Source organism: Pieris napi, chromosome 13 (genome assembly GCF_905475465.1).
Source record: "Pieris napi chromosome 13, ilPieNapi1.2, whole genome shotgun sequence".
Classification (NCBI taxonomy): Eukaryota; Metazoa; Arthropoda; class Insecta; order Lepidoptera; family Pieridae; genus Pieris; species Pieris napi.
In genome coordinates, this window is record NC_062246.1 from 10,952,694 (window position 1) to 10,975,937 (window position 23,244).

Genomic DNA, 23,244 nt, shown 5'->3' on the forward strand with positions numbered 1-23,244 from the left:
CCTCCATACCTGGCTCCGGCTTGATCGGTGTAGGAAAACATCGTGAGAAAATCGGCTTGCCTTATACACAAAAATCGACGGCTTGTGTCAGTCACAGGAGACTGATCATCGACTTGCCCATATAATTGATAAATGGGAAACAGATACACAAATCTGAGGCACAGACCGAAACAGATTGTAGCGCCACGGATTTATTTTTTATATAAAGAAATTTTTTAATTTTTTTTCGATATTTATACCATGAAATTTCCATGACTTATAAAATAGGAGGTATTATTGTTTTGTTTTACTCTAAATTTACTATGAATCTCCTAGTCTCTGGCATAATGAACGTCATTTTGTTTTTTGGACAGCCCTATCGTTGAAATAAGTAGTACTGAAGTACTATATTTTTTACCGTCGTGTTTATCATGTTTTGAGAGCTCCTGTATAGAGAATGCTTTTGAATTATTTTTGCTACGCATTTTGGGAGAGTTTATTTTTGTGTATGTATGCTATCGCTTAGAACGGTGTGAAGTGACTTCTTTAAAACAATTCAAATCATTATTTTTGTTGATAAAAGCTTGCCAGCTCTCGGTTAATACATTGGTAAAAGAACCACAATATTTAATGTGATAAGCACTTATAGGCAAACATGACACACACGAAGAGATAATACAAATATTAAACAAAACAAAATCTATGTTTTAAATATATTAATGACTTTAAAAGTACTATATATAATGATTGATTGGCAGGAAACGGGAAACTGAACATAAGTGAAAGGCAATCATACCGTTTGTTCGAATGTTTTGACAAGCATTTATTGTAGCAAAAATAATATTAATAATAATTAACGAAGATGTTTTTTTTAAATATGTATATGACGTTAACTGCGGCGATCAAGAATGGTAAAAAAAGCAAAATAATTTGATTGTTATGGTCAAAGATTAAACATCGCTTTACCTAAAAAGGAATGGACTTAAAAGACTTTTCCAATAATCTATATAAATAAAAATGAATTGCAAAATATGTTGGTTGCTAAGCGCAAAACTCGAAGACGGCTGGAACGATTCGAGTTTTTTTTATGCCTTCCTTTAACTGTCAGGAAGTATGGAGAAATTTGAAAAATTGCAAGGAAAAACTTTAAAACAGGTTCATAAAAAATCTCATGAAGGTGAAATGAAGTTGGCGGATGCTAATAAAACACAAGATTTATTTCGTTTAATACAATCTAAAGATTCGATGAAGCTCAAGTTAGCACTCACGATCGATACTTAACTTAGCTATGACTTTCGTCTATCAAGATCCATTATTGACCAATACCATAGTGATATTAATTACAACGGAACGACACATCAAACAAAAAGTATCTTCGTCGTCATTTGTTTCTCTGATTCTCCACTCTTTTCCTCATATTGTGATTCTTTAATGCTGCTTTTGCATTTACATAAACCCTTAAAGATTAATTCAGTCAAATAGTGTCATACATTAGTCCAGACAATTGAGCAGGGGGGGGGCTTTAGCGTGAGATTCTCTTCTCTGTGACCCTCTTTAGGCTGCAGATATGGACTATTTTTGTGCAAATTTAATACTCGTTCGTACGGTGCAGAAAAACTAGACTAAAAAGTCGACGGTGACGACGCAGACGCAATCACGAAACAAATGCAGTTCTTTTTAATTAATCCAGACAAACTGTTCACGGAAGGTATAAAGCTTGGTTTCCCTATCAATAAAGCACCTTTTAAATCATTTTATTAAAACCTTTTTGTTATAAAGAAGTTGCTTCGCGCCAAAATAACTTCATGGGCATATCTCGTATAGAATTTTTAGTGTAAGTAAAATCGAAAGGTCAAAATGAGAGGAATTAAATTAAATGTACATAAATAGATCTTAAACGTCATTGACATACTTCCGGATTCACTACCTCTTTTGTTTCTGCATATTATTTGAAACCATAGATTATGGATTATGGTTACCATAATCTCTTATAGTACGAAATCTTTAGAAGAAACCGACCGATTTCAATTACATAATTAATTACTTATACCCGATAGACGAGACTCATTTTGAGTAAGCTGATTTGGAATCACGTAGAATACTCAAAGTTGGACTCGGATGAGAAGTTTTTTGGATCAATTGCAATAAGCGTAATATTAGACAATTGTTCGTTCTCGATTTCAATTCTCGGTCTTTTCGTGTTTACATACAGTGACTTCGTTCTCAATTCAGTTCACAATGGATTGATGGTGACTGGAATGGCATTTGAACAGAACATTGTTTCTTATTTTGTCATATTTTACCGAGAAAGAATGGTCATGGAAATGGCATTAAGTAATACTAAATAAATAGATATATTTTAAAGCTTTTGTCGCTTTAGAGATTCTTGGCACTTGCAGTATTAATATATTTTTTTTTTCACAGTATTAATATTATTTTAACTATGCATAGAATACTGAAAAAATCCTCTTTGATATTTGGTTATGGTAACTGTGGTCGTGTATTATATATTTATTCCTATTTAGTAAATACATATCATTAAAAACTCTTTTCTTTATAACACATTATTTTTATAACAAATATTGAAAATTTCGATTACTTCTAATACACTTATTTTTGTATTCTCATCGACATTTTTGCTCTGTACAAAGCGTTTTTGTTAAACTGTCACTCGTGTCAAATTTCGCGCGCTGTTCGATACCGCCTTTTGACATTTGTCGCTTTATCATGAAAAATCAGCTCAAAATGTCGTTTGCATTTGGTGTCTATTCTGTGGAATATCTGTGGTCTCGTTTTAGTTTAATATGTATTGTGATATTTTATGGAATAATACTGGCGACATAGTTACAACAAAATTAACTAGTTAAACTGGTTTCTTGATTGTTAAGTATGTATAACTTTATTAATATGTTCAATGCTCTGTGTTTAATCAATTGTATCATTATATAATGCAAGTTATAATACGTTTACATTTTCAAGACGCGTTTAATTCGTTACAGACCATAACTCGTGACTCGTGCTTACTACTAGTTATAGTAACAAAAGCACGCAGATACCAAAATTATCCATACGAGAATAATTAAACGCGTTTGAATTCTGTAAACAGTATTTTTTTTATCTATAACATGTCCCCTTTCTTTCGCATCCTGCAATCACGTGAAGCTGGCAACACTTACAAAACGAGTCGCATTTTTAAATAAAGAACAAATAAGCTTTCTTTCGATACGCGAAGCTATTACAAACAATATTTTGAATAGCTGTGAAGTTAGCGACAAAAGCCTTTATCGCAGATTATTATTGTAAAACGAGATCGTAACTAATATTAAATGTTATATTAGAAGAATTGTGATTTTAACACTATAGTTAAATATATCGTAAGATCAATGTTTAGATATAGTTGACAATGTTAAAAGTGTATTTATAGACTGTTAATCGCTTTGAAGATTTTTTTACGGTCTGTACGCATTATACTGTAACGAAAACCTTGACCAGCTATTTACGACGGAAAAGTGTTGCTAATAACAAAGAACTGAATGAATCAGTTTTTCCAGCCAAATATGGCCGCGAAGCACTGTTCAGTGTTCAGGCTTTTCATATATTTTTTTAATATTAATATAACTATTCTAGGTATTTCTTTGTGCTAAGGCTAAAGTACTACACTGGTACTTTTTTAAATACGCCTTAAAAGTTAAAAATGTTTAATATTAGTTTAAATATTTTAGATATTTGTTTGTGCTAGGCTGTATTGTTGTGACAGCCAACATTGTAGAGTCGACTTCAATGTAGAGTTATTGACGCGCGACCACCGCGAGCCCTGTTTAGTGTTTGGTACAAAGATGTCAGAATTTCTACCGCTATTCGAAGTTACGAAGTATTACTGATCGTTAGTAAATATAAAACATTGTTTGCGCTGGCCAGTTATATGCACAATATATTGCACAATTTATTGAACCATATTTAAATTATTTAAAAATTAGATCGCAGGCTCGATCGTCCACTCGTAAATTGAATACAGTATAATGTGTACATACCCTTAGCATATTTCGTTTCTCACGGTGAATTAGAATATTGTTTAATATTACAATTTATTTATATTTGTATAGATAAATGTTCGTATTATACAAGTACGTAAGTGTTGACAATTATAATGATATATTCTGTATAATTATATGCGATTCATTATTCTCAAATAAAATATTGAGTTAAAGGGTTTTTTAATTAAAAGGCTTCATCAAGGTATCCAAACCTTGATTACCTTGACAACACATATAAGTGAATGTAAATCATCTATCAAGTTCTGCCCTGCGATTCTGTAACTCACTTTTCGAACTCACACAGCGGTTTTCACATCGGCGGTCGCTCTGAAATCAGTCGTGAAGCAGACATTTTATGATTTGGCATTCTAATAAAAAATAAACTACAAGCTCCCACCTTTTCAGAAAACCGCTGTGTGAGTTCGAAAAGTGAGTTACAGAATCGCAGGGCTGTGCTATCTTTCTTATTCCCATCTCCACATATGGAATCAATGACCCAACAATTAATGTGATATCAACCTAACTCTTTTTGGCTAAATGAACGTTATTATCACAATAATTTCATCATAAAGTAGAATATCGCTATAGAAATTATAATTACGGAGTAGCCTGGGCACAAATCTGGCTCTTAAAAATGTTTTAATAGATTCAGCGTGCGACTCTCATTCCTGAGGTCGTAAGTTCGATCCCCGGCTGTGCACCAATGGATTTTCGCATTGCGCATTTAACATTCGCTCCAACAGTGAAGAAAAACATCGTGAGGAAACCGACATGTCTTAGACCCAAAAAGTCGACGGCGTGTGTCAGGCACAGGAGGCTGGTCACCTTCTTGCCTATCAGATTGCCAAATTATCACGAAACAGATTCAAAAATCTGAGGCTCAGTTGTAGCGCCACTTATTTATTTATTTTTTAATAGGAAACCTTCAAATGTTACTTGTATTTAATAAATTTAAAATGGCTTTGAAAACACTATGAGGCAAGAAGACTTAACAAAATTAAAACTGCTGTTGGTGTCATCCAATTTGCATAAGTGAATAAAAAAAGGGTGCGTGTACTTATGTACGCGCGTAAGAAGTTATACTTCTTTGGCATTATTAAAATTTAGTTTTTGATTGCATGAAAATAATTAATTACAATTAAATAATCAAAGACTGGAAAAGGAGTCATTATAGTCAATAAAGTTCAGTTTACTTTGGAAAATTAAATAAATATTTATTATTATTCTCTTACATTCGTGTAACATAAATTCTATGATTATTCGAATGTTGTTTTTAAATTATGTCAAATGCCGTAGCATCTTCCGTGGGCAACTTCATTCTGTTAATTTTGTGTAACGGTGCGCGCGCGTCGTAAAATTTCACTCCCATCAATTTTTCATAACGCGCCTAAAGAAGTATTACTTCAAAAATATAATTGTCATTTTGTTAATGAGATAATTCTCAGGGAAAGAAAACACAGTGTTAGAAATTTTGTATTTTTTATTGAATAACTTTTCTATTAATATCAATATCACATTCACTTATAACAGGCAGGTATTCAAGTAAAAAAAGGCCGATTAACTTCTAAAAAATAAAACTAATGTTTCTGAAAGAACAGGAAAAGGATGTGTCCGGATTTCAATTGTTCATTGTGCATAGAAACTAGAAAGCGGAGAGTTTTTTCAATTGAAGTTTCGAAAACGCATTAGGAACGGATGTCAGAATTGACAGTTGACAGTATTAACGCGGGGGCTTTTGTCATTTGTTATTTATTTTCGAATTTCGAACGTTACGAAAAATGTTTGCCCCGTTCTTATCTAAGTGTTAATTTAGGCACTCTTTTTCTCGTCCTTCTTTTCTTCTGGGGGAGGAGTTGGGAGTTCAGGGTACTCCAATTTGACGCCATCCTCGCAGGTGAATTGTGGACAACAGCCGGGGAATGGAGCTGTCTTGTTTGTTTTTTCTGTGGAAGAAGAAATTTCAATCAGTTCCAAACTGACAATTATATAATAATAACTAATTAATAGACGGCTCATTGGTCTAGTGGTTGTAGCCCTGACTGCGAATCCATGGGTCCCGGGTTCGATCACCGGCTGAGACAAGCATCGATGTGATGAGCATTTGGTGTTGTGCTTAGGTCTTGGGTGTTTAAATTTATATGTGTTAGATCTATCTATGTATAATATGTATGTATATCCGTTGCCTAGTACCCATAACACAAGCTTCACCAGCTTAGCATGGGACTAGGTCAATTGGTGTGAATTGTCCAATCATAAAAAAAAAAACACACACGCATGTATCCAAAACAATAATTGTTTCGCCGGTAATCGAACCTGGGTTCCGAGTTTCAGTACTTGCCTAAAAAAATACTTTTGACTTTTTTTTGTCTCGTTAATGTTTATCAAATTCTCAAACTTTATTTCCTTTCTCGAAATCTCCAAGAGTCTAAATAAAAATCTATATAGATTTTTTCTTTGGGATATAATACTCAATTTAAACGAACCAGTATCAAGTTTGCACTTGGGGTTGGCCAATGGCAGAGGTCCACAGTCCTCGACAAGCTCCAACAGCCTTGGGGGCTCGTCTTCGCTGATGACGCAGCTGCTGCGGCCACAGAATGGAGCCAGGTCCCAGGAGTTACCAGGTTCGACGGTCGCGCAACGAGTTGACGCGAAGCAGAGACCGGGAAAATCTGTTGAAAAAACATTATTTATTAATATTTATTAACATTCATTTAAAAAACTGATATTACGAGCCGTGAAGTGTTTAAGATTAAATTTATTAATTTAACTACAAATATATCTATATTATACCTTTTAAATGTTCCACATCGGTCTTGCTTGTAATATATGTATAAATAACCTTTGACCATTAGATCATTAATAGCCTATTTTATGTATAAAAGCCTATTTTCCGTACTGCTCTAAGTCATACCTTAACAAGTTGGCCCTGATCTAGATTCAAAGTTCAAACAATTACTTAAGACACATTTCAATAATATAGTGATTTAGTATATTAGTTTAATACGCAATAATTCATAAGGATGTTAATTTTTTAAACATTTAAATATTTTTATTAAATAGTATATATATTTATATAGATTATAAATGTTTATTTTTATTATGTAAATGGACATGATATATTTGTCTTTACTAACCCACTCAAAAAGCTTTCACTTTCGCTAAGTTTCGTATCAACATAATCTCTGTTACGTCAACTGTCATATAGATATTTAATTGTTACTGCAGTCTGAGGCGCACTCAGAGTCGATCATTAAGAGGTTGTTTTATAAAACACGCATCGTTGTAAACCCTCTATAGTTTCTATAGTTCTATAGTTTACAAATCAGATGTATCCTGATCTAAGAGAAACGAAAGTCCGTTCGAATGATGTTATAAAGTTTCTCTGTTTATCTTTTTGGACTGTTGTAATTGGATCATCTGAAACATAACCCACCATAATGCCGCTGACCTACTCGGAACAATGTGGGAGGTAAGTGACCAATTACACAGTATCAGGTTTTGTGTACAACAATGGTTGGAGTCCACATATGTTACAAAACAGGTAGGTCTCGCGTTCGCCTTAATTGGATTATTATTAAATTACGACTCAAATTTGCTACAACATTTGGTCTGGACTTCAGATTTCTTTTTCCATTATATTTATTGTACTCCGTATATAAATTAGTATAAAAGCAAGTTAAATTGCTTTATGTATTGCAATCATATAAGATATTGCGTAGTGAGATTGCGTTTAATACTTTTTGTCGGTGCTACATATACATATTAGGTATTGCGAAAATACACAATACACAAAGTACCTATACCTACCTGAGTATATATATATATATATATGATAACATTGTAATACTAGAATAAACAAACACTGTTAAAAATTTCGATTCTATTTGACTCGGTTTCGAAACCCCCAAACATGTATAAAATGTATTGTTATATTTTATTTGGAGCGTTAAAATTTGATTGTTCTTGTATAAAACAGCTTATATTATTGTAAAATTTATCGATCTATAGAAAATTCAGTACGTATTGCAGTTGTATTGCTATTCAGAACACTTTCTTTACTTACGTAACATCGCTTTTACTGTAAGTGAAACTGATTTATAAGTGAGTCGAAACTGAAACTGTTTTGACGCTCACATTTTTTCTTCGAAAACTTAATATCAATGAATAAATAAAAGCCTTTAACACAAGCTTCGAAAGTTAATTTAGAATTTATTTGACACATGTGAGATTTGTATGTAACATGCAAAATCTAATCAAAATGTAATTTATTCACAGGTAGAAAGATACTTAATACATTCACTAAAAATCTTAAACAAAATCTCAACCTATGCTAAAACAGTAGTTTAATTATAAAATTGTAAGTGTTATGTAGAATGTATTACGTCTAGTAGGGGAGCGCGGGGCTTGTTGTAACAGGGGTAAATAGTAACAGACCTTTTTCAATAGGAATTTGAATTTTATTCACTTTTTTTTTTTACCTAATCTTAAACTTATAACGTGCCACGCCACTTTACCACAGCCAGGGTCCCACCAGACGGCGTAGTGAGTGGGTGTGTGCAAACGCTTTATTGTTGACAGGTAACCTATAATTTTACTTACGTAAATTTTTGGTTAGTTTTACTATTTTCGTAGCTTTGAAGTTTTATATATTTTATTTTATGCTAAAATATAACTATTTATGATGATGTGTAACAGTTTTCGAAATTACTAAGTTGATTTAATAGTTATCGTGATAAATATTAAGAACTATATCTAGGGGCTAGTTGTAACAAAACCTCGGGGCTTGTTGTAACATGTTACAATTTGCCCCCAGATTGCTGTAAGTTACTAACGACCGATGTTTATTTTTCCCCGGCTTAAATACTCAGAAATGTTCATTCGCGGTGGACCTCAAGATTGCATTGGAGCTGGCAATTCTTCAGGGTGGGATGACTGAAAAATAATTCTTGATTTTTATAGATCATTTTATCAAACACGCGAAACCTACCAAGAAAGAGCCAGTTCCGTTACTGCTCGATAATCATGGCTCACGTATGAATATTGCAGTTGTCGAAAAAGCCAAAGAAAACAATGTTATCGTTTCCCCCCATTGCTCCCACAATTTGCAACCTATGGTTGTAGGAGTCTACGACCCTTTTAAAAACCACGTGAACAGAGTACAAACTGCATCGATGTATAACAATCCAGGAAAAACGATGGCTATTTATGACATCCGAAGTGTAGTGAAGGAGTCATTATCACTTTCCTTGAACCCTGCAAATATCATCAGTGGATTTAAAGCTTCTGGTATTTGGTCTTTGAATGTTTATATTTTCCAAGATAGTGACTTTACGCCCTCTTATGTTACTGATCGTCCAGATCCTACAGAACAATCAGAAAATGTTCTAAATGAAAGTGAGAATTTATCGTTAAATCTTGAACATCCACAACTTTTTATTAGATTCTGCTCCTGAAGTGGATATCACCACAACGCATCACCACAAAATATACGCCACATTGAAACTGCGAACAAACCAACTCCAAGTTGCTCTGGTCAAAATCAATTTTCCCAATGAAAGATTAGACCATTACCAAAGGCGCCACCACGAAAAACAAATATAATTTGCAGACACAAAAGGAAGTCTCCTATTCTGACAGATACACCTGAAAAAGAAGCTTTGAGAGTGAAATATGAAGAAAAGATGAAGAAAAAGCAAAAAAAGATGATAAAGAAAAGCGAAAGGGGAAAGGAAAAGTTAAAAAATCTGCGAAAAATAAAGATTGAAGGTGTCATATTGTTGTTTTTTTTGTTGTTACTACTTGCCCCAACAGATGTTACAACTAGCCCCAACCACGGGGTAAGTTGTAACACTTCCCTTTTTTCAAAAAAATCATAATTGTGAGATAGTTGGCTGTCGATTTGATAATATTTCAATTCGACTTCATAGATTAATAGTTAGAGTATCGATCAAAGTTTATTTGGTAATAATTTAGCCAATACACTTCATGATATTCAATTATTTGTTAAAATTGTTACAACTAGCCCCTCGCTCCCCTACCTTAAATCATTAATATGTCAAATGGAAGAAACTAGCTGCCCACGATAGGGAATCCTAGTGTGGTACCCGATTTTATGTGTAATAAAGATTTTTGTGCTAGTAGTGAAACCAAGGTACGAACAGACGAGAAAAACTGGCACTCTCTCCGTCACTCTTTTAAATTGCCAACCTTTACAGGTTCTTATTTCACATTATACTCCTTATCACATATTAAAGTAAAGATAAAGATTAATAACAAATAAAACGTTGCACCTCTCAACAAGGTGTAACAGGATGCACATACAGTGGAAACAACTCGAAAAAATGTATCAAGGTGAATTATCACAAATACAGTGGAATTTCTATTAGAAACGATATTGCAAAATTTTAAAATCAGAACAGGAAACAGTACAGTCAAAATTAATATTTTAAAACTTATATCCAATTCTTATTTATTACTAGCAGTATTCAAAAAGAAATAAGTTTGTGACAAATAACTACTCTATTACGAAAACATAAGTCAATTCGTATCGGAAATTTGTATACTCATTGTTATAATACTTTCATTAAATCAGCATCTAGAATAACACGAGGTTATCAAGTAGATTGTGACTCAATCATATACCTTTTACTGTAAAGGACACCAGGAAGCATGACAAATATCAACGCTTTGTGAATGCAATTATGTCAATTAACAAGTATAATTTAATTGTTCTCTTTTAAGCGTCCGATCACAGTTTTACGTCAATCAAAATAAGCATATTTTAAGCTTAACAACTTCAGTGTAATTAGATTTTACAAGTTAAACACTATATTGTGATATTAATTAATAATTTCTCAAGGAAATAAACTAAAATTGATATTTCGGTTTGCTGGTGCTTTTCTCGTTCGATTAGTATCGCGAGAAAATGATGTCAGGTACAGGTGATACCAGCCAGGTAAAAACAGGTAAGTTAACGTTTATTTTAGTTTTCTATTTATCAATTTTCGATTATCATTTTCTAGTTTTTTTCAGATCTGTGGAGAAGCTGAGCAATAGGGGTGTCTCAAATATCCCCTTTCCTACAAAGTGACTTTACTTACTTAACGTGAAGAATAAGTATCGCAATACAGCGAGGAAATGCTGCCAGTGTTAAAGGTACACTGCCCTTCACCAAACTTTTTAAAGTTGTTTTAATTTTCTTTTTATTAATATTAATAATTTTTATTATTACTATGTAGATTAAGAAAATTGTAAATACTGTATATTTGATTATTATGATTACTAATAAACTTTATTTACTTCAATTAGGCCTGGTAGTTAGTCACAGTAAATACTCTATCCATAATATCCAAACTCATAGTTAAAACTAAGTGTTTATTAATTTTTCAAACTACATTAAAAACTACGCAAGCTTTTAATGACTCTATTACATTTCTGTTCCCATTTACAGTAACAGAATAAAAATCAACAATGCAATATAATTTCCCAAGCGGTAACCCATCACGCTTGCAACATCCGATTACGAAACATACGTTGAATGAATGTATGAACAGAATTTGGTTCAGTTACTTTTTGGCGTAATTTAGAGACGGAACGCAACCTCACAATAATGTATTGGATTTTGACATATGTGTGATTAAATTTGTATTGTTTTTTAGAGCCTTTATTTTTTAATTTCCATTTTAAAAGTTGTTTGTTATAGCTAAATATTTGTAGTAAAATGTAAGTCGCCTGTGGATATGGATCTCACTTGGGTATAGGCCTTCTCCAACCCTTTCAGATGACTATCTTTGCCAATAGTCTGCCAGTCTTTTCCTGCTATTTTTTTTCACCTTCTTTTTGGCTTGCCCACTCTTTTCCCGGATGGTCCCTTCCATTGTTATTAATGTTTTATGCATTATAATTCTCTATGAGACTTTTAAGTCACTTTTTGCAGCGCACCACCACCTTTAGCTGCGCATTTAAGTTTCCGAACAAATTCTTACGGTCCTTTACGTAAAGAGCGTACCATTACGTAAAAGGTTCAACGCAATTACGAGCCCTCTGTTCCTGTCTGATATGTTTTGTTTTTGTTTACGAAGCCAAAAACCAAAATCCGACGGAAATGGAAATCGGATCTCTTAAGCACAGAAGCGCAATAAAGATTGACCGATACGGATCCAAAGTTACTTTGTGTCGGTAATTTATATCAGTAAAAGCAATCTTATAATAGAAAGTTAGCCTTATAAAAACGAAGACCGTCAAATTGCACGTAGCAACCGTGTTTCGCCTTAATATGATTGTACTATTTAGTAGCTACATACCAACATATGGAACATTTTTCGGAAGAATTTCAGAGTTCAGCCTTGCGATTCTGTAACTCACTTTTCGAACTCACACAGCGGTTTTCGCATCGGTGGTCGCTCTGAAATCAGTCGTGAAGCAGTCATTTTATGATTTGTCATTCTGATAAACAATAAACTACAAGCTCCCACCTTTTCAGAATGCCAAATCATAAAATGACTGCTTCACGACTGATAGCGACCGCCGGTACGAAAACCACTGTGTGAGTTCGAAAAGTGAGTTACAGAATCGCAGGGCTGCTGTCGAGTTAGTCAGCCAGTTCAAGTATAATTGTTACGTGTAACCCGCAAAGATGTAAGAATTTGTAATCGTTTTATTTGTTCGTGGTCTTGACGATTTGTGGTTTGAATGAGTCAGTGTCAAGGTGTTATTCTTAAGCAATTACATAACAGTATTGATATTTTTGTGTCTATTTTTTTAGATAACTTTTTTCCTATAACACTCCGAATAAGCTTATTCTAATTATTATTGGTTAATTGACAAGGAATGTGTTGAGTTCTATTACTTTTATCTTATCGTACAGACGCAATTTTAATGAACTAATACGAATTATTTTTCATATAATATCTATACACATAGAGAAATGATGATAGTATTTAGACATTTATATAGCCTAAGTTTACACCACAGGCACATTATTATAATTTCTATTAAACTGTGGTAGATTTAAAAAAAGAGCGTTACCACTTCTGTTTCTGGACAAAGCATCGAGTAGGCTTGATTCTGTCTAAATTTTAAATTAAGAATTTTTTCAAACAGTTTAAGTTTTTTTCTCATGTTTTTATTTGTTTTTTTATTTTTGGCCAGAGTCAAGGTCTAATAATTGGAATGAGTGCTACATAAAACCTTTTTGTTTATTTATTTATTCAATTGTAACGTTTTTTTCCTTTATCATTTAGTTTATATTATATGTCAAATTAAAGGTGAAACTTTTAATGATGTTTAAACAAACTTTATCATTTAAACTTGAATTATAACAGTAAAGCAGCTCCTGGGTTCGATTTCTAGCAAAATTAAAATTAATTCGGTTCGTAAAATAAAATTCGATATAAATTAAACTAAATTTGAACAGATTTAAAAAGGTTTCCGTTTAAATTTAACTCCATACATAATACATCGATAATTTTATACTTACATAACTGGTAACACTGGTTTGGTGAACAGGATTAAATCTAGTTCACAAACCAAACTTACTTTTAATCGTTGATATAACAGTGTTATGCAATTTTAAGTACAGACTATTACATATTTTTTGACGAATTTAAGCCAGAAAATGCATCAACATAAATTTGTAGTCTGTTAAAAACAGCGAACAATCACCGGATAAAAAAATCACGGAAATGTATGCAATATGCAAATAATAGAAGTAACGAGCTAAAATGGTCTATTACAAAATTAATTACGGCAATTGTATCACGCAAGAGACTAATTATCATTAACGAGATTTCTCTATCACTTAATTGTTTCAAGTGGGTTGACTATATCATAGAGTTTGATTTTATATAGTTTCGTTGACACTTTCATTTTCTTTCCAGAAAGATCAGAAACGAAACTTAGCGCTAATTCTAACGCCCGTACGTCAAAAATTTATTTTGACATCACAGGAGTCATACTCTCGTTTCTGAGTCTTAAGCCTAAATTTGTCTGGAAGGTGCTTGGTTAACAATAAGGCCGTAAAGTAGTGTTTCCTTTTGTTTAGGCTTAAATATTTTTATTAAAAACTAATTGTAAAAATACTACCTACGTGCAAAGTAAAAAAAAAGACAACTTTTATTGCTATCAAATTAATTAATGTCATTAAAAAAAGCTTGTTTTATTGTGCCTATAAAAAGCTTATCTTTGACAATGAACTTTTCGGAGCACGATATTTGATATTTTACTTTCACTTTCAATTCAACAAATAAAATAACATTAAACTCAAATTAAATTAATCTGTGTATTAGTATTGTAATTATATAAAGAACGAACCTCTCAAAACATCAGCAGGGATCAGCCGTTTGAAAGTCTTTGAATCATCGTCTTCTTTCTTCTCTTCAGCGGCAAAAGCCAAGGCGAAAACAGCCAAAACAACAAAGTACTTCATTTTAACACCTTACGAGCGCCACACGTCAAAAAAAAAATGATATGTCAAATTTACGCGCGCTTTTCGTCTGACAGCTCCGTGTTGGGCGACTGAGTTGCGCGAACACCTTTCGCTGGGTTTTATTCGGAACTATCAAGAGGGGAGTGAATGTTAGCAAAATGGCGGTTTGCAGGTATTATTTTTATTTTATAACGTTTCAGGGTTGGCTTTGTTGCAAAATCCGTGCATCGTGTGAATGACACATGATTTTTTATGTTTCTAGAAGTTTATTATCTAATCGATTACATATAAGTGTATATTTTTGTAAAGAGTTGCAACATTTCTCTTGATTACTCTTCCTACTTAATCATTTAATCTTAAGTAAAAAGAAAGTAACTTAGAGTTCTACAAATGGATGCCGTTGAAATTGACAATACCCTGGAGTCCCTAAGCGTCACTTTCTATCAGCACGTATTTTGTATTTAATAGTCATGTCACATAAATGGGAAGTAAAAAAAGTCCCCGCCATAATTTATGGTTTCATATGTTTCAGAATATTAGGCTTAGCACTAAAAACGACAAAATATCTCGCGAGTTCCAACAATATGCAGATCTGTCCATAATTACTACATTCTTGTAATTATTTAATATTGCTGCACGTGTAGCCGCAGCGACCATAGGCGCGGTGGTGGTACCCAACTTTTCTTGTACCTGAGCATTGCGATTGTCTTGAGCAGCAGCTGTGCCAACAGCTGGTGCAGCAATTGGGGCAGACTGTCCCACAGGTTCGATCCAGTCTTCATGCACTGGGGTTGGGACTGGTTGACAGCAACAACAGCCTGTTCCTTTGCATACTGTATACATTTTATTACGTATAATATACAAATTCTTTACAACAACAACATACACAGATGAGGTTCTGGTTAGGATTGTTCTTCAACTGTTAAAGCAAAGAATTTAATTCAAAACAGTATATTCTTAATGCAATATAAAACTTGTGAACAGTGTTCCATGGGGGCATCGCCCTGACATCTAGGTTCGTACCACGAAGAAACTTAGATGGTACCAATGTATTATATTTCAACAACAAAAGAGTTTTTATTTTTCACTATATGTTACGAAATTTACAATATATGTATCCTATAATGAGATTAAATTTCGGGGGTAATTACTGCAATCTTTCTTATTTTCTTATTTCCAATTTAATTTAATACTTATACAATAGAAGACTTAATAATATAAAAATTAAACTTTAAACATAATATAAAACCTAACCTCTTTATAACTAATTATAAATAATGCAATTCTTGTGAATTCAGCCAGTGTGCAACTAAATATATCCGTCTCACATGCAATAATATTCAAGAGTATGCGCTTGAGGCACTGCGCGTTGGCACACGCAGTCCCTGTCTCTCCAACGTTTAATTATTATAATATATTCTATCTCTAAGGACCTTAACAAAATATAATATGACTAGTGGACCCGACAGACGTTGTCCTGCATGATATATCAAGCAATTAGTAAAGCAAAGTATGAAAGTACCGACTGCAGCGCCATCTGGCTGGCTGATTTGTGAATCTAAACCATTCCCAGATCCCCTTGAACACACACAAAAAATTTCATCAAAATCGGTCCAGTCGTTTGAGAGAAGTTCAGTGACATACACACTCGCAGAAGAATTATATATATATATAGATAGTAAGGTCCTTATCTCTAACTGGTTGTATCCTACTATACCCAAGACAAACAAAGTTGGATACATAACTGGGTAGAATGGGTAAATCAATTTATTATCTTTCATTTCCGGCAAGACATTTAAATAAAACTAGAACGAAAACAACTTAAGTCGACATATTTAATGCTTTATAAATATCAAAGCAATTAATGCGAGTTACGAAAATATTGTAATAAACGGAAGTTTTATATACCGACAACCTTTTTAGGTCTGGGCCTCAGATTTCTAGATTTTTTTCAAGATCATCTGTCAATGTAATAGGCAAGGATCAGCCTCTTGTGCCTGACACACGCCATTGACTTTTTGGGTCTAAGGCAAGTCGGTTTCCTCACAATGTTTTCCTTCACCGTTCGAGCTGTTAAATGCGCACATATATACAGAGAGTCCATTGGTGCACAGCCGGGAATCGAACCTACGACCTTAGTAATATAATGTATATAGGTAGCGAACATTGGTTTAAGTATTATTTAATTGTAATTCACGCTCATAATAAATAATAAAGAGACAATATTATTCCAATTCGCAAATCTCCAAATAGTTTCCATGTTAAAGAGATTCGAGAGTTAGGTATATATTAATGATGTTTTTTGCATAGGTATACCAGTATTCCATTTTTGTCTATATCTTATTGGTTTAGTACTGTAAGGAAAGTGTATGTATTATTTGTGATTAAATAAATAAATTAGTTTAATTGTTTTATTTTATTAATGTTGGATGTTACGGAAAAAATAAATATTTTAAAATAAAGTCCCCCAGCCGCGTTTATGAACGTGATATACTCAAAAACTGCCAAACGTATTTGTACGGCTTTGCATTTATAGTATGATTCCTGTAAAAGGTTTAAACATATAATTCACTATGTTTTTATGTAAATTAAGAAACAAAATGTTTCCGTTGAAGCGATCCAAACGTCAAACACGAAATCCACTTAGACGAGGCCAGCAGAACTAATAAATGTTACCTAACTTTTTTATTATTTGTGTGGTCTTTAATTTATTCAATTCGAGAGTTAAAGCTCACTTGTCACTACAATTAATAACCCAAGACGTCAATTAACATAGTAGTGCTATATATATTATGTATGACATGACAAATTGCGCGCGAATGTACTTTCACGAAAGCGTCAGCATAGATAAAAAATTAAATTTTCAGTGGTAGGCTTATGGCCAAGTGTGGACTGTTCTTTCTTATTGTTCATTTGGTGTGGTTTGGTTTCTATCTATGATACATAAGAGGATTTGTAACGATTTTATGAACTAATTTTATTACATCACTGTCTCAGGAACTCTCTTAACGTTATAAATATTTTTTTGGCTAGCTCTTTATATCACAGGGTAGGGTTAACAGAAAGAAATGAATCAGTACTTTTTTTGTAGCTATAAATAAAATATAATAAAATGTTGTTTCTTATAAGCAAGGCATCATTTATAAAGACTAAATACCTATGTCTAAATTTACATTACGATTCAAGACCGACAAAGTACTTGCGAGCCTTCGGTGTGAGTGTATACGGAATCACTTGACAAAGTCAAAGTCAAAATCATTTATTCATATAGGTACCACAATGTACCTACACTTATGAACGTCAAAAAATATATATATATTTATATATGATATGCTTTTAATTTTACATTTACTGCCAGTTCTCAAATTAAGGGCGTAGAACGAAAGAGAAGAACTGGCAATAAACTCTCCGCCACTCTTTTTAATCGCCAAGTTTTTTGAAAAGCAAACAAAACAAAAAACAAAGATGAGTCCTCTATCAGCAGGAGGTATGGTGAAATAGGAGCACGCACTTACATCTAGTGAACCTACGCACTTACAACTAGTGTTTTTAATTTTTAATACAACTGGTAGAAACCAGTTGTATTAAAAATTAAAAACACATAACCGTCGGAAAAAAACAGCTGTGGCTGTAAATAGTTTGCTATTTAACATTAAAAACGGTTCATATTCCTAATGTGATTCATTTCAATAATATTAACTTCCTGACCGTACTGCTTATAATAAAGTCCTTTCTCTTAGTACGTCATTGATTCACAGATAAGCTTTCATAACTTATGCTTAAATGTACGCTTAATATGTATTTATAAAAAACCAATTGTATCGTTTCTATATGAAAATTTATTTAAGTAATTATTTTTAAGTTTGTAATGAGTGTATCACATATAACCTAAACCATCCTTGTGAATAAAATAATTCAGTGCCGCTACCTTTTTAGGCCTGGGCCTCAGATTACTGTATCTGTTTCATAATCATTTGTGTGGCCTAGTGGCTTCAGCGTGCGACTCTCATCCCAGAGGTCGTGAAAGTTCACATAAAAATTTGTGAAGTAGTTTTTGAGTTTATGGCTAACAGGAAAACGGAGAGACGGCCGAAGACTTAGTTTCTAATATGTATTAAAGCACTTGAGACACAAAAAAAATAAACTAAATAATGACTTATCGTATATATAACGACATGTATAAAAGTAAGTATATAAAGACTCGAGAATCGAACACCGACCTGTAGGATATATTATAATAAACATAATCCTATTATAATTTTTTTATAGATAACAAATTACACTAAATTTTATCTGTACTAAGTATTATCTATTTTCTAGTTAATTTGCAAACACTGCAGGTCCTCCTCCAAGGATCTCCAGGTATCTCTGTCATGGGCAAGCTGCAGATCGAGCCAGCCGTTCTGATATTGTCATCCGGCCACCTTCTGAGCGGTCTTCTTCTGGATCATTTCCTAATAGGGCCTCCCCACCACCTACCCCAACTGTTGGATGTATGTACATTAAATTATGTAATAAGATCCCTTTCTCTTAAACTTTACATTGTCAATGATGCTCTATAAGCTTTCAACTCTTGCGCAATGAATCCTTTCAATTTGAAATTGGTACTATCAGCAAAATCATGCTTTAATAACTTATGTTCTTTATGTTTCTCGAAACTAGGTGCGTCACATGGTCCCCTAGTGAAAAGTATTATAGGGTAATAATTATTGAAGGGTACAAAAGAAGAACCTTATATAGAAGAAGTTACCACTTCTTTCCTTACCTTTTCTACACGAAGTTCTTGATCTAAGGATTTGAGGGTATGTCTTAGAAAAACTGCATATGGATTTAGCATTGATCAAATTTCGTTTAAGCATAATAAGAACATATCAACGAAACGGAAAGCGTTACTTGTTGGGAGAGATTATGAACGTACAGTACGTTCGAACTATTATCACAATAAACAAGCTTTTTGCTCTGTATTCGACTCGCACTGGCCAGCGTCAACAAGGTCGTATTCCCCGCTTACTCTCACACTTTAATAGTTTTCTCGAGTCTTCGCTGGAGAGCGACCTATTTGTGACTTGTGAAGCGTATGGGGGGGGGGGGGTTAATATACTGTGAGTGTATATTTTAAAAATGTATTCTGGTAATTTTATAAAAATCACTTAATATATTATAAGTTGAAATTTGTCCAAACATAAACTGTAAAAAAAATATTTTTCTCTATCTATTTGATTTTGTCTGTTAAAAATTTTAAATAGCTGACAGTTTGATCCATTGGGTTAATTTATTATAATTAATAAGCACGTAGAACAATGTAAATGATTGCAATTAAATAAACAATGGTTTAATTTACAATCTAGAATGTGTTAGGTTAACCTACTCGTCTAAAAAATAATCAATGAAAAATTCATTAACAATTAATTTATTTTTAATTATTTTTATTAATACTATGCACCTTAAGTAAGGTGTAAATACTGAATATTTGATTGTTAATTTTAGGTTTTGATAAACGATTTTCGCATATATATACCGCGCACCACCACTATGTGGACTAGCTGCCCACTGAAGTGTTTCAGAACCAATTCGACTAAAAATAATTTCAAGTAAAGAGCGCACCAATTCTTTAAAAGCCGGCAACGGATTCGCGATCCGGCATTGAGAGTGTCTACTCTAACTTAACATCCAGTGAGCCTCCTGCCCTTTTGCCCCCTGTTCCATAAAAAATGCCAGCGTTTTGCGTTTGTATAAAACATGCTGTACCGAAGACTTGTATTGTAAAGCTCTCAAAATTAATAGTACATAAACGTATTCATTATTTGTAGAAATCCTCCAAAATGCATTTCGTTTTCAGTGGGAATCTATTGCTAACTAACATGGGGAATCTATATATAATGAAACTAACATAAAAAGTAAAAAAAAATGAAATAAAAAAATACGTAATGAAATTTTCCATCAGGCAACAACGCTAACTATTACTTCCTGACGTAATAATCCAACCAAAAGGTCATAATAACAGCAAGCCCTTGTTTACATTCTCGTGTACCCTTGGCTTAGCATTGATACATTTAACGCAATGAACAAAAAACTTCATTGTCGAAATAAAGTGCAAACATCCTTCCAGCTTGACCTAGAAAATTTAACATTCTTTGTCGTTTATTCAATTAGATATCCTCTCTGTATTAAATAAATAAAAAAATCATTTAATCACATAGGTAACATAATGTACACTTATGACTTGTCAGTAAAGAAATACATATTAATGCTTCTAATTTTACATTTACTGCCAGTTCTCAAATCAAAGGCTTAGAAAGGGAGAGAAGAACTGGCAATAAACTCTCGGCCACTCTTTTTAATCGCCATTTTTTTGTTTTACAAAATGTTTGTAAGGACCTGCAACCATTACACCATGTCCCATGTGATATTTTAAGTAATTAATAATAATACCATAAATTAAAAACAAAGATTTGTCCTCTATCAGCAGAAGGCATGGTGAAATAGGAGCACGCACTTACATTCTCGTGGGATACTTATTTGTTGAGCGAGGCACCAGCTCTTAAAATCTTTTTAAATAACGCCTGTGCATTTGAACCCCACGGCCAAAGAGTCTACTCCAAAGCGTGCTAAAGGACTATTATTTCTTATATTAAATAACATATCCAACTGCAAATCTGTAGTAGTAGTACTCCAAGCCTCATAGAGACTTCACAGGTATAATGTAAGGCTGAAAGATGCAATTTCGGTAGTCCTAAATTAGGCAGCGGTTTTGGAACAACCTCGTGCCTCTTAAGCGTGCTGCTCCGGTCGCATCAGACATTCGTCCCATGATATCCAACTGCAGATTATGAGTATTCATCATTCTTATCATTCCCAAGTGGGGAGCAAATTAAAAATACGACATTTTGCGATAAATCTAAGGAAAATTGAAATGGTCGATCAAACAACCCACGTACTCCTGGATTGCGTGGCTGTAGCTTCCCAACAAAGAGAAATTCTCGGAGCAGTGAGATCCCTCCGTGAAGTCTGCGAAGTGCCCAAGACTTTTGAGCTTCTGGAAGGAGCTAGGCTGGCTTAATAGCTGCTACTCTTAGTGATTTATCTCGCTCTTACAACTTAATTACTAACATTGATGAAAATATTGATATATTTTACAACAATCTTCCAACTTACCGTAACTTTGTTTATCATCCTTTTAATGAGGTTTAAGTTTCTATTTAGTTTTAGTTATAATTGTTTTTGTGGTGGCTTGTTTAATTTTTTCCCTTGCTAGCTTGTTTATGTTCTAATGTAATTGATGTGTATGTGTGTAAAATTTGTGATCTCATATTTTCTTGTATAATTTTATGCACAACTGACCAAATAAGCGACTAAGTGCTGAAATTGAGTCCATACTTTTACTACTATCTATCAAACATACTAAAATACATACATTTATTTTGGTAAATGTATTCGGTGAATGAATATATGAGGAGATTGTATACATCTGAATTCGTGACTAAATTAAGCATTTGAGGTCACGGGAAGCTGCGAGATTTTAATGATAAAATACATTGTTTAGAGTTCAGTGAATGTCATTGTTATTATTCTTTTGTGATTTTAATTTGGTAATTGTAAATGTGATATTCGCATGGAAGAGGGATGTGTCGGATCATTTGCTTAAATACATTTATTTGTCTATGTCTTTTTACAAAATCTTTATACATAAAAAAAATCAGTAACATTGTAATTATATTTATAAAATAGTACTAAACAATACAATAGATATAAAGTGTAAACCATTTAAAAAATAAAGTTGTGTACACTTGCCCCACCTAAAACATGATGCATAGAAGGCTGATAACTAGGGGATACATAATGGGTTTGTAAGACCACTAGAGAAACATGTAATACGTACCAATTTAACTTAAATCTGTAAATTTTAACTATAGGTTAAATTTGTAAAGAATTGCGGTCCGAGACTCCTACCTTGTTGAACCCTAATATTAATTCATCATGTTAATTTGGTCATGTACCCACGGTATAACAATATTAACAAACGGTGCTTTATTGCTAACTTTTATCCGCAACATCATTCGTTTGGTTTTACCAAAGACTAAACTTATTACAGACTTCTTTATTTGTTGCCAAGAATTTTCATTGACTTTTACTATAAGATATTTTATATATAAGAATAATGGAGACATGGATTGGAGATCTGATGAGGAGCATGATGGTAGCAGAAGCCTACAAATATTTTGTAAGCTACTAATGTTTCCGCAATTACATTGATTCAATACAACGCATAGTTAAATAACTATCACGGACATTTAACTACATCTAATGATTAATTAACAAATATAAATGAGATACAATTTCAGCTTCCTGAATTCTTAACATAATTTAAACATTTGTTTCGTAATTACACGTTAATTTATTTGAATGATTAATTAACGAAAAAGTTACTTCTAATTTTGAGTTAAGAGAACCATTACAATGCTGCACCTGAGTGACGTAATAAAACGCTTTATTTAATTCAAAAAAAATACAAACAGATACACATCACAAGACTTTCACGTTATATTTATTTATATGGTAAAAGCCTTTTACAAAAGGAATTACAGAATTTACTCTATTGCTGGGTCCAACCATCTTTCCCCCGTCATAGCAATGTCTCTCAATCCTGTGCTTCGTGGCCATGTCATCAGTCTTTGAGCAAACCCTTTTTTTTAGAACAATGAGCATGAGGCTCATCTGATGTTATGTGATACCGCCAATGGACACTCTCAATGCCAAAGGGCTCGCGACTGCGTTGCCAACCTTATAAGAATTGATACGCTC

The 23,244-nt window shown here is 33.1% G+C and overlaps 1 protein-coding gene across 1 annotated transcript; it reads right to left on the reverse strand.

Moving 5' to 3' along the window:
- Window positions 1-5,475: 5,475 nt before the first annotated feature.
- Window positions 5,476-14,553, reverse strand: LOC125055281. Its single transcript, XM_047657671.1, has 3 exons — window positions 14,328-14,553; window positions 6,497-6,685; window positions 5,476-5,956 (listed from the first exon to the last, which is right to left on the reverse strand). The coding sequence occupies exons 1-3, from the start codon at window positions 14,440-14,442 to the stop codon at window positions 5,823-5,825; spliced, it is 438 nt and encodes a 145-aa protein (XP_047513627.1). The 5' UTR covers window positions 14,443-14,553; the 3' UTR covers window positions 5,476-5,822.
- Window positions 14,554-23,244: the final 8,691 nt, after the last annotated feature.